This window comes from Echiichthys vipera (assembly GCF_963691815.1).
Source record: "Echiichthys vipera genome assembly, chromosome: 3".
Taxonomy (NCBI): Eukaryota; Metazoa; Chordata; class Actinopteri; order Perciformes; family Trachinidae; genus Echiichthys; species Echiichthys vipera.
The window spans coordinates 13,620,257-13,632,731 of NC_139828.1; the positions used below are offsets into that span (position 1 = coordinate 13,620,257).

General features: G+C 40.7%; 1 protein-coding gene across 4 annotated transcripts in view; it reads left to right on the forward strand.

Annotated features, from left to right (window-relative positions):
• Positions 1–11,374, forward strand: part of cep350 (centrosomal protein 350) — a 34,173-nt gene extending 22,799 nt beyond the window's left edge. For 3 of the 4 annotated variants that reach the window (XM_083940399.1, XM_083940402.1, XM_083940400.1), the window contains 11 exons: positions 1,015–1,259; positions 1,359–1,558; positions 1,966–2,119; positions 3,039–3,199; positions 3,325–3,458; positions 3,540–3,619; positions 3,712–5,573; positions 6,216–6,737; positions 7,316–7,462; positions 7,819–7,941; positions 8,108–11,374. In XM_083940399.1, the coding sequence (XP_083796525.1) occupies positions 1,015–1,259; positions 1,359–1,558; positions 1,966–2,119; positions 3,039–3,199; positions 3,325–3,458; positions 3,540–3,619; positions 3,712–5,573; positions 6,216–6,737; positions 7,316–7,462; positions 7,819–7,941; positions 8,108–8,278 (3,799 nt within the window). In that variant the 3' untranslated portion in view covers positions 8,279–11,374. The remainder of the gene's footprint in view (positions 1–1,014; positions 1,260–1,358; positions 1,559–1,965; positions 2,120–3,038; positions 3,200–3,324; positions 3,459–3,539; positions 3,620–3,711; positions 5,574–6,215; positions 6,738–7,315; positions 7,463–7,818; positions 7,942–8,107) is intronic. The other variant, XM_083940401.1, reaches the window with a different exon arrangement.
• Positions 11,375–12,475: the final 1,101 nt, after the last annotated feature.

The window sequence follows — 12,475 nt, forward strand, 5'->3', positions numbered from 1 at the left end:
TGGTCCATCTCTTTAATGAGCCCAGTAAATCTTAACTAGCCCTCTTTATTAGGTAACTGTTGTATAGAATTGGATAATAAGTACAGATGGCCATTGGCCTTAATAGAGTTTGGGAAGGCACTAAAACAGACCCCCACTCGGGCTCTTCAGTATCTGGCCTGTCATCAGTATACATTAGGTCAAGAGAAAGGCCCCTGAATTAGATCAAGGCTAAATAATACTGCACTGTAATGGCACCCATAGCTGTGGGGGACCACATTATGCAACAGCTATAACTATCTGCAATTTATTCTGATAGGCATCTGCAGAGATATGTATATAAAAAACTCAGTGTAAGTTGGATTGTAGAATTACAAATTCTGTTGGGTTGCAAGACAAAAGAACCATTGTGTTTAAGTCATGTTAGCCTCATTGATCAGGGAAATAGGGTCAATGGAAGAGGTCATACTAAAGAGACACATTCATTCAAATGTAACTATGCTTAGATTTTTTTCTATTTTGGGTAATTACTAAATTGATAACTAAATGTTACTAAAATGTTTGAGTTGTGGGGGATTGCACCAAATGAGCGTTCAACCCCTGGGTTTCAGTCTGAAGCATGAATCTGACATCTTCACTGTTATTTTCCTGCTCTCCTTTTCTCCTAAATAACATGTCATCACTTTATGCTTGTTGAGTTGATGGGTGCTTGTACACTTCTTTATTTGGATGATTATTCCAGGGAAATAAATAAGGAAAGCATGTATTTTGTGTGTGTTTGTGTGTGAGTCATTTAAGGTGAGTTTGCAGTGGTAACTGGATCTCCAGGTGATTTTGGTCTGCTTGCTTCTGCAATGTCATGTTTAACATTCCTTGTGCTTAATGTCTTTGTCAAACTTCTCCTCTCTCCCTCTTCCCTGCCTACTTATCTTATCCCTCACAACCCATCTTCCTGTCTCTTCCTTCATCATCCCTCCACTCTTTCCTCATCTCCCCATACTTTTTTCCTTCAATTCTTATGGTCCCCTTCCCTAGGTTTCTGACAAAGCGGGAGCAGCAGCTAATGCAGAGGCGTCACCATGCCGAGGAGCTGCTGCAGTGGAAACAGCGCCTGGACCAAGAGGAGGCAGAGGTCCGCAGGATGGAAAAGGAAGCCCTGGCTGTATGGGACAGACAAAGACCTCGGGATATGGCGGACAGTCAGGAAAAGGCGATCTCCGAAATTAGCCCCAGCCCCAGTCACCATCGAAGTTCAGAGCCCAGAACTGACAGTGAGAAAGGTGGAGCAACAGGATCTTAGCTGGTTCTTGCCAAGTTTAAGTTCAAAATAAATCTAGACAATTAACTATGACTTCATTACCTATTTTACATGTTTTCAGAGTATGTGAGTGAGGGCGACTGTTCCTCAGCGACACCTGAGTCCAGTATACACACAGAAGGACTGGGGTCCCAGCAACCAGAAAGCCCACCTTCGGTGCAACCTGCGGGGATCCCTGAAACACCTTTGGCGTCTGTGCAGAGCAGCCCTCCAAATTACACCCAGGACTTCACTTCAGCTTCCCAGTCACCTAGCAGACAAGTACGCATGAGTGTAGTTTTCAATAATTAGTCTCATACTGTATCTCTTTGATGGTAGCTGAGTTTATTTTTAGTGTTAAGTTTTTGTTTCAAGGTGCTTTACAGAATGGAAGATAAGCTAATATGCACATGATAAAAATATGCATGATATGTATATCATAATAAGAACATAAGACCGGATAAATCAGAGTGTCTAATAAAATACAGGTGATAAAAGAGGGATAAAAAGTATACAAATGACAGATCTACTGTTAAAAAGTAGGTTTTGAGAAGTAATTTAAAAGACTTAAAAACGTACACATTTGTCAATTTATCGTGCATGCGCATTAATCCATGCATGTCTCTTTTAGTCCATCTGACTGTTGTTATGTCCTGAAATAATATTACTTTCCTCCTCCTCCTGTCTAGTCTCTCCACTCTCCACTCAAAGGCAGCCACAGCCCTGCTGCCTCGCCTTCAGATGGCAGCAGCAAAACCAAGATGCAGCTTCGCTCCTCCTCCTCCTGGAACGCCAACCAGGCCCGCACTCAGCAGACTGAATCCCCCATGCCTGTGCAGACTGGTGAGTTACCCAAAAACTAATCAGGCATATAGTGAATATGTGTTTATTGTATATTAGTTCCTGGTAGCTAGTTCTCAGAAAAGATAGAAGGGGCAAAGAAGAGAGGATGGATGTAATGCAGCTATATTGTTGGCGCTGTGTAGTCAGGCATAATGTGATGCTGCCAGGAATACATTATGCACTTCTCTGATACCTAACCCGCTTAGCTGTCTGATAGGAGGAGAGACCACTTTGCATTGGACTTAGTTACTGTACAACAAAGACAGTTCTGCTGACGTTATTGTAGCTGAATGTGTTGTATTCATTTTCGAGCCACTGTTTAAACTGGCTGGAAAGCTGAGACCCTTGCGGATTCAATGAGTCCAACCGTCTGCATGTGTGATGATGATAGTCATTAATTGTAGTGAGACCCTTTTGGAAGTCAAAAGTTTTTGATACCAAATCACAGCAGATTTTTCAATCGTATTTATTTTACACAAAAGCCCTTATCCACACTAAATCTTCAACATTAAATAGGCGCCTAACCGAAACACAGTGTTTATTACAGATATATGACTAGAAAAACTTGACGCACAGTGGGAATCTACAGGTTCCCAGGTTTGTTTTCAGATTATTTATACCACTTATATGTGACATATACTGTTGACCTGCTATCTCCACTAAGTATCCCCCTAAAAAGGCAAAAATGGGTCACTTTGGGTCTCAGAGGGCTAATCTTTGTAAGACTATTTGTTCATTGTTTACAAGCAACATGCACAAAATGAACCTAATACATTCTTAGTAAAGAAAATGTACACTAATCTCCAAAGAATTGAGTTTGAGTTCGATTGGGCACAAAGTTGGATTACCATTTGCTAATCAGAGATCTGGCACTGGTTTCACATTCTAATGGTGATTTATCATCACAATTTTTCGTCAGAACCCATTTCAGACCAGAGTGACATAGAGAGCCGTATCAAGGCTCTGAAGGAAGAACTCCAAAAACGCAAGTTTATGGCCTACCAGCTGAAGAAAGAGCAGAAGAAGAGGAATAAGGAGCGCCTGAAGGCACAGGAGGCCAGCCTACTGAAACAGCTGGAGGTAAATGTGTATGAGCGAGACAAACTTGGATGATTGCATATTTGTTTAAATGTGTGTATGTGTTTATCCATGTACTGTGTAAGTAGACTTCCTATCTCTTATCTTAACTCCTGTTTTCCTTTCAGAACTATAACAACTTTATCGCAAAAACTAAGGCAGAACTGAACAAGGAGCCAGACTCAGCAACGGATGCAAAGCCACAGATCAAAGATTCCACCTCAATCACAGAAAAGTCCAGTATTAAACCACCTGCTCACAGGTACCAAAAGCAGCTGTTAATATATGACCACAAAGCTTATACTGTAATGTGAGTTAGAAAATATTGTTGTTCAAATAATAGCAAATCCTTGTTTCTCAGGTCTGAAACCAGCAAAATCTCTGACTCAGAAAGGATGCGAATTGATGCTTCATTAGATAACAGTAAGTTATTTACTCATAAATAATACATTGTTTTTTTTAAAAAGGGCTTTGTCATATTCCAATAATAATGGGACCCTTTCCTATTATGATAGATGCCCTTCCTCAACATGATCTTAGTAGATCCACCTCAGTGCCTGAAGAATTATCTGATGAAGACCCACCGACAGTTACTCCAACCCCAGTATATGGCAGCCCAGAGCGTCCACCCTCAGGACCGGGCAACCACCAGTCCACAGAGGGTCTTTTAAGACCTTCCTCTAAGGAAGCCCAGGCACAGATGAATGAGTCCAGCGATGAGAACATTGTGTCTTATCAAAGATCTGACATTCAGGATGAGCTTGAGGTGAACGTAAGCTCCACACTTGAGGATCAACACTCTGAATGTCTTCTCAAACTAGAAAAGGAAGACAGACTCGACTCACAAGAGAAGCTGTCTACATCTAAACATGTTTCCTCTTCCATGAGTGAACAACATCTATATTCTCCAACTGTTAGCCAAGAACAAGATAAACAAATGAAGACAAGGGAAACCTCTGAAACACATCCAGCTACAGTGGATCCAAAAACGTCATCTCATCCAAGCTATAGCTCTGCATCCAGTGACCAATCCTCCTCCCCTGACTCTGTTGCCTTCTCTTCAAAGAAGGAGGTACTCATAAAGGATATTGAGGCATTTTCTCCTGCAGCAGATGGTTATCATGACGATTTTGAGTCTTCAGTGGATTCTTCCCCCAGGGAAGAGCATCAAAGTTCGAAGCCTGCCTCTCAAATCTCAGTTGCCCCTACTGGGATCAAGGGCTCAAGAAAGGACGCACCGTTCGACAGCCAGGATGAGGAGGAAATAGCTGAAGAGCTGAGTCATCATTCGGGGACTAGTGAAGCTAGCCACCAATCTGGTGGACTGCTGGATCTTCATAACCACAGTGAAGACTCCAAACATGACAGCAAGGATATTGTGAATTCCAGCCACTCACCACCCATCTCACCTTTGCAGACCCCTCTCTGTCCTGTCATAGATGAAATGCCAAGTTTTAACGTCGGCGATCGGGTTCTTGTTGGTGGTGTTCAGCCCGGCACACTGAGATTCAAAGGTCCAACGAGCTTTGCTCATGGCTTCTGGGCGGGTGTGGAGTTGGATAAATCTGAGGGGAGCAACAACGGCACCTATGATGAGGTGGTATACTTTGAATGTGATGAGAGCCACGGTATCTTTGCTCCTCCGGACAAGATCACACACCTGCCAGACAAGTTTGAGATCTACACAGACACCACGGAGGATGAGGATTCGTTCTTCGACGGTCTGTCAGAAAAAGGTGGGGATAAAGGTAAAACAGATGAGCACAAATCCCCAAAACAAGGTAATCTGAAGAGTGAAAATGAACAAACATCTAATAAGGTCTGTGGGTCTGGAGATAAAAAGGTAACGGATGAGTCTGTTAACAATACTGGATCCCACCTCAATTCACTGCTTTACAAAGAATCCAAGCACCCCATTCCTAATGGCAACACAAAGGACATAATGTTGGATTTTGAAGATGCACCAACCTCCCTCCTCATCACTGACATTGACAAGATTCGCCTGGGAAAGCAGAGTCAGAAGGAGATTACTTCTCTTCTTGAGAGAGAAGAGGTGGACTCACAACACCAGTATAGTCCTGCTGATCCTTCCACAGATACCAAGGATGATAAAATAGAACAGAAGGACAGAGACTTACTGGACACAGTTGCAGACAAGCTCCTCAACAACTTTATGAAAGACACGTTGACACAGTTTGCTGAAATTAAAAAGGCTAAAGAGCAGAAGATAGCAGCTGCCAACCAAGTGAACGGAGACCTGTTTGGTGGAAAAGTTGAAGAAGAATGGTTCTCTTCAGTGCAACAAAAAGATGGTCTACCCTTCTTCCTACCTACAGAAAAAGAGGAGTTGTCTTCTCCAGAGCTGTGCAACCAACCGGTGAGTGTGTATTTCTGATTCTTTAGTAACCTGTTATACAACTTTAAAATAAAAAATAACAATATTTTGTAATGTTGGGTCTATGTAAATCATAAATAAGTCATAGAATGTGGTCTATACCTACTCCGTAAAGTGTCCTTAGATAACTTTTGTTATGATTTGGCACTGTAAATAAAATTGAATTGAATTGAATTAATGTATTTACCAAGTAATGGAAGACACATTATTCAAAATGTCACCGTCAGTGATCAAAAACCATAAAAATTGAATTGTGCTGTTCATGATTGAACTGTGGAATTTTCATTGTGTGGAAACGGCAGCAATAACATCAAGTCAAGTTATTGGCAAACGCTACTTGTTGATTTGACCTAGAGAACCCTTGTTTTTCTGTGTGCTGAGCCAAAGTCCAACTTGATGTTGACAGACTTTATTGAATTTGTTCTCTCTGCTGAAAACCTTTTGTGTCTGAAACATCGGTGAGAAAGAATAATCTTTGTGACAAGATCAAAAGTGTAAAACCTTGATTTATAATGGGACTTGTTCTGTCATGGTGCAGTTAGATATTTATATATATGGAAGGTTCTAGTCTAAAATTGGAAGTGAGCATGAAATTCACTTTCCCCTGTATTTCTTTCACAACAGGAGAGTCCAGTGTTGGGGGCCAGCGGTCAGGAGGAGCTCGCCAAGCGACTAGCAGAGCTGGAACTGAGCCGCGAACTGCTAGATGAGCTGGGTGACGATCAGGACTGGTTTGATGAGGACTTTGGCCTCAGTTCCCGAAGAGAACAGCAGAGACTCAAACAGAGAGAGGAAGAAGAGGAGGAGGTGAGGCTGGGGAGGTCTGATTCATCAGCTGGAGCCTTAGGGGGGCTGGTCACATCATCAGGCGGGGAGCAGGTTAAAATTCCACCTCGACCTGAGCTACCACTCCCCCTGCCCCCCAAACTACCTGAGCAGCCTGCCATGGTGGTGCCCCACTTAGCCACAGAGGTGGAGAAGATGGTTCATGCTGCCACCCAGGAGATCTGGGAGAGCTGTCGCCTGGGGAAGGAGGGAGCACTGACACTTGCACAGCTGCCAAACCCCAAACCTTCACAAGAGTATTTGGGTAAAGAGGCCAGCAACCAGGACCAGGAGGCCCTCTGTGTCCGCAGCTACAGAAAGGTGAAATAGGAGAACTTGCAAAACGTCAAAAAAAGAAGTATTACAAAAGCAACCATACAGATAGTCCACTAAAACTGTAATGCATTCTGTAAACTTGAAGAGAAGTAAGACAAGCATCCTTAACTTGCTTTTCATCCCCCTACCCATAATGCTGGTGAAAATCAGCACGCTGTCCTGCTTCAGTAGCACTAGGCCAACAACAGCTGAACTTGCAGTGTAGTCTTGAAGACAGCACTTATTCTGAGTGAGTTCACTGAGGTTAAAGACCAGGCGAATTTCCATTATTCAGCACATTCCTCCCTAATTTGCATCTTAATGTTTTCAAGACGACAGAGGTCTTTCAGTTGTCTTCGAGATATCCCTTTGCTTCTGACAAACACCAGACTCTTGCTCCACATATTGCCTCAGTTGGTCAGATGCTTTTCTTTGAATAGTAGAGCTGTTGAGCAGTAAAAACTTCTGACATGCATTTATGTTCACCTAACATAGGGTTTCTCAACCTGAGAAACCACTGCAGCTTTAAGCTCAGTTTTATTTAATATTACATATTCAAGCACTTGTATCTCATCATTCCCCAGGCGGTGTATGACCTGACATGGGAGATGCTTCAGGAGCTCTATGCTGAGGACCCCAACGCCAATCAGCCTCAGTGGGTCAAACCACGCAGAGTCAAGTCCTCCTCATTTCACAGAGTAAAGACACCAGGAGACCTTGCCAAAATCCAGGTACAGTACTGCAGGAGAGTCACCAGCAACAGAAAGAGACACTACATTTCTGTCTGAGAAGTATGTGCCTTAGATAAAGACCTGACTACTTACTCTGTCCTACTATATTGTAGAATTCTTATTGCCTTACTTTAAAGGCAACTAGATTAATTAAGAGTATAGTTGGTGTTTTTATCTTCCGAAGTGACAGGAAGTGTAAACAATCTTCACAATATGGCTTTGTAAATTCACCTTTGTTATCAGAAAGTTTTATGGAGTGCAGTAATAAAGTCCTCTACAGTCTTACAAATTCAAATGTAGGGCAATGCCTTTTACACGCCTGATGACATGGTATGTTTTCTACATTGTTTTTCCAGGAATTCATCTCAGCAGAAATACTGAAACTGTACGGTCTGACAAAAGATCACAGCCAGAAGACTGACTGGCAAAAGATGCTCAAATTTGGCAAAAAGAAGCGAGACAGAGTCGATCACATTCTGGTAGGTCTCAAATGTTTGAGGGATTTGTACGATTTAATTTAAAGAGCACCATCAGGGATTACATTTTTCTGTCATCTGGAAATACATGCACATAATACAAACAAATAGCATGTCCCCCTCTTGTTTAGTCATTTTGCTGCAGTAGTTGACCCTGTTTGTCTCTCAGGTACAGGAACTCCATGAGGAGGAAGCCCAGTGGGTCAACTATGACGAGGACGAGCTGTTTGTCAAGATGCAGCTGGCTGACAGCATCTTTGACGCTTTGCTGAAGGACACTGCAAACGTGCTGACGCTAATCTATGACAAGAGGGCCAAAAGAGAAAACACCCTCTCCTGACAGCTTTCCCGCTTAGATTTTAAAATACAACCTCTAGCTCAATCCTAGTCTTCCCCCACCACCGTGAACTCCAGCCAAACTCCCGTCTCTCGGTCTTCCACCAGCTGATGTGCCAACAGCAACCCTCAGATGCCTTCAATCCCAACATTACCTCTCAGCTAAACAACTCCTACTTTTTTTCTGTGACATTCATTTGCTGAATTTTGCTTCAGCTGACTGTAGTAGCGATATCATTTCTTCTACACACAAAACGCCTCATGAGCAATCCAGCCTTCTTAAACCATAACACCACCGAGTCTCAGCTCTCTGCTCCTGGACTGACCCTTTGGTGAATGTCAGTTGGAGAATGAGTAGATGTTTTGATTGGATGGACTGTGCTATTTGTTCGCATTAAAAGTCCATTAATGCTGCTAAATTGATCGTTCCATAGGGGACTTTAATAAAAACATCCACCTGGAACAAAAGTAGGTTCTTTATTAGAAAAAAAATATATATATGGATTCAAAAATTGTAATAGAGTAGCAGAGAAATAATACATTTGACAGTGACAAATTATTGTGTTGGCTTCGTAATTCAGTTCATTGCAATTAAACAATGATGATGAGGTTAAACTTTTAGCTGTAATTTGACAGGTTTTACATCCGTATTGGGTGATCAGTGATCAGACCTCCATTTAAGGAGTCTGTTAACCTGCCTTAAAATTTAAAAAACAATGGCTGTAGTCTATGACCCACAGATATTGCAGCCATCTTCACTTCTTGCTTGTTTCCGAAACTTTTTGCCTACACCACATACTCAATCCTCCTTGTTTGCTTTGATGCATCATTCTCCTGCTGCTTTGGCTTTAATTTGGGTGACTGAATACAAAAGAAAGCTGAGAGGCAGCACTTTAACTTCATAATCATTGTTGAATTTTAAACCCAGTGTGCTGGAAAAGAGCTAAAACAATAGAAATTTGTCACAGATCAACTGTTGTCAGACGGCGCCGTATTGGAGCGTCACTGAGATCAGATATTGTATGAAATATTTTGCCTCCATAATTCTATTATTTATTGCGTAAAAATGTTCGATTAGAGGAGTGAGGAACATTTTGAATTGTAAATGATCTTGTCAACATATAGAGAACATATTTTAACACCTAATGGAATTGTAAAAAAGCACAAACAGAAATGTGAATGAACACGGCAATATATTATGTAGGAGGTTTAAAGAATGCTATGAAACCTGAAAAAGAATATGGGGAGGACACTGTTTTAATATTTAAACGTTGTAGTGTTCTGTATGACTTTAATTGTGGCCACAACTGTCGACACAGTCACAGTGTCCCACTTTCATACTACATATACACTGTTTATAGATTGAAAGCTTCTTATACAGCTAAAAAAAAGAAAAAACTTACTTTTTTTCCTGTGCTCTAAGTAAAGCTTTTGCAACCCGTTAAAAATACGCTACATACACAACTGAGAATGAGTTTATAGTATGAAAGTGTGAGGCTGTGACTGTCATTAGGCCTAACATTTTTAGAATCACATCATAGGACAGAACTGAAATGCTGGATATGAGCCTTACCTATCCTACAGTGCGTTTACTTTTTTAGGACCTGAGACAACACCTGTGGGTGTCGTGTTTCTTCATCAGTTGCCCTGGCAAAGGCTGCCAGCTGAATGTCCGCCCAAAAAAGCATTGAGTCGTGTAGCAGCATGGTTATATTCTCCACCTGCTGCTGTGAAAAATTTGGCTTTACAGCAATCGGCAAGTTCAAACCAGCTGTCAGAATGTAGCTCGGCGATGTAGTCGACAACAGAGGTAGTCTTTCTCAACATTCAGTTTAAGTGCCTCTGTAAGTTGAGTTGTAGTTTAATAACAGACTTTGTTGATGTCTCAACATCCTTTGGACCTATTTTCTTTGAATGTCTCTTTCAACTGCTGTATACTACCGTTTTGTAACTGATCCTTAAAAGACCACTCTTCCTTCTAACCGGTTTGCCAATATTTCAGTTTCTGCCTTATCAACCTTTCTCTATTGAAGCATTGTCGAGGAGGTTTTTAAAACCTTTTCATTTTTCTGTACCTCAGCCTGAGGAAATGTTTGTAATGATAACAATCTCTGATTCACTCTAAATGTAACCTGTTACTGTTCCATCGTCTGCGTCTGTGCATATAGACACAGTTGCATCATTTTATTGATAAACTCTATCAGGAACTAGATTGTTGACACGCGTACACACACAGTGTGAGTCATTCAGCTGATGTGACTGAGCATGTAGGACTGTATCCAAGGGCTTATTTTGGTCCTCACTGTCAGTGCTGCTTAAATCCAACAAACTGTGTACAAACTCATTGTGGCATGTGTGACAGAGCTTCTTAATCTTCTCTGATTGTTTGGAGCTAAAGTGACCTTAAACTGAGTCTTTTTTTTTTCTACCATCAATGTTTTAAGAGTTGTTAAGGTGTATGTTCAGAGTGTAAATTATAAAATGTAGAAAAAGACCAAAAAACATTTGACTCCAGCCTCTCCATGCTGTATGACTTGTATGTATTGTCTGTAGGCATTTGTAACTGTAATGGTGACGATTAGTACTTTAGAATCACTTTCTGCAAGGCTTTATTGCGAACCTTATAGGATTGTCCTCTTGAAGTGATTGTATTACGTTCCCCTTTGTAACTATGCAGTACTTGGTCTTGTGCATTGCTTTATATGTATGGACCAAACGACTTAGACTTCTGCTGTAGTATGTAGGTTAACTAAATCGCCAAGAAGCTTGCAGCTGCTTGGTGTAGGGGCGGAGTCGCTTCTGTCTGCCGATCTGAGGTCAGTATTCTTCACAAGGCGACGAAGCAACTTCCCCTTTAAGAGAGTTTGATCTGAATAACTGAATTTATAAAGTAGGCACAAAGATTTGATTATCCAATTAACCCAGTCAGACTAGATTTCCCATTTCATCTTTTGAAATGTTTATGAATATTTATAATAATGTGTTGTGAGTGTGCGCTAAGTGCACTTGAAGACTTGTACAATTCTTTCATGGGTGTAAATATACTGTCTATTCTATCTGACCCACTCTTACTGTAACCTGAACGATTGTTGTAAAATAAACACTGTTTACTTTGCAGATATGTGCAAAATATATATTTGTTAACCAAATGATCTTTGACATTGTAAATAAAGCTTTCATTGTTTCTAAAGGAATGCAGACTTGATATGTGTTCTGGTTTAGTTTAGAGTTTGCAGCAGAACTGCATAACCATGAAAATTGAAGTATATTAGTCCTGAGCTGATTGACTGCATGGCTGCAGCAACCGGGACACCACTGTCATGTCCGCTGTTATATTTATGGGAATGTGGGAGTTGCATGATATCAACAGGAGTTTACATTCTATCATTATACGCATTTCACATGCTTGGATTTTTAGGGCTGATATTGGTCTAAAAAACATAAAATATGACTTTCAGACAAAAACTGGAATATAATACATGGGGAGAATATTAACAGATGTCATTAAATAGTTAAATACCTTTATGACATTTTATGGGTTTTCTTTTCTTTTTCATGTTAATGTTTCTCTTTCATGTTAATATTTTGCCAGAAATATAAATTATTCAATGAGATATGGTGTGTGTAAGTTTATTTTAGCATTTCTAACTATTTTTTTAGGAAAAGAGGGAACCAAAAGCTATTTATTCAGACACAAAGAAAAGCTAAATCATAACTCAAGGCCCCTTACCAGCCTTTACCTGAGTCCACTCTATCCACGTCAGTTGTCATGGAGATAACTCCATCCGGTGAGGAAGGCTGTAAGATGACTTTAATCATGTTTTTAATTTTTAATAAACTCATTGTGAAGGCCAAAAATTATTAGTAACGCTCAACTTTTTTTAAAATTGTTTTTATTGCACAATAAAAAAAAGGCATACATCATATTCAAGATAATACAAGTTATATAGACCTTTTCGACGGAATTCCATTGCTAGGCAACAGCCTTGGTCCTTGTTAACTTATCAGTTGATGTCATTTACAAACCCTGCAACAGGAAATGAACTATGACACATTTAGAATGTTTATGTTATAAACAAGTCAAATTAAATCAGTCATAAATACTTATGTAAATAATATTAATTGGTAATTAAAGGTAATTTCCTGTATGAAAGCCCGGAAGGGGCAAAAAACTGCACTTCTCGTCCTCCCGCGTCACTTT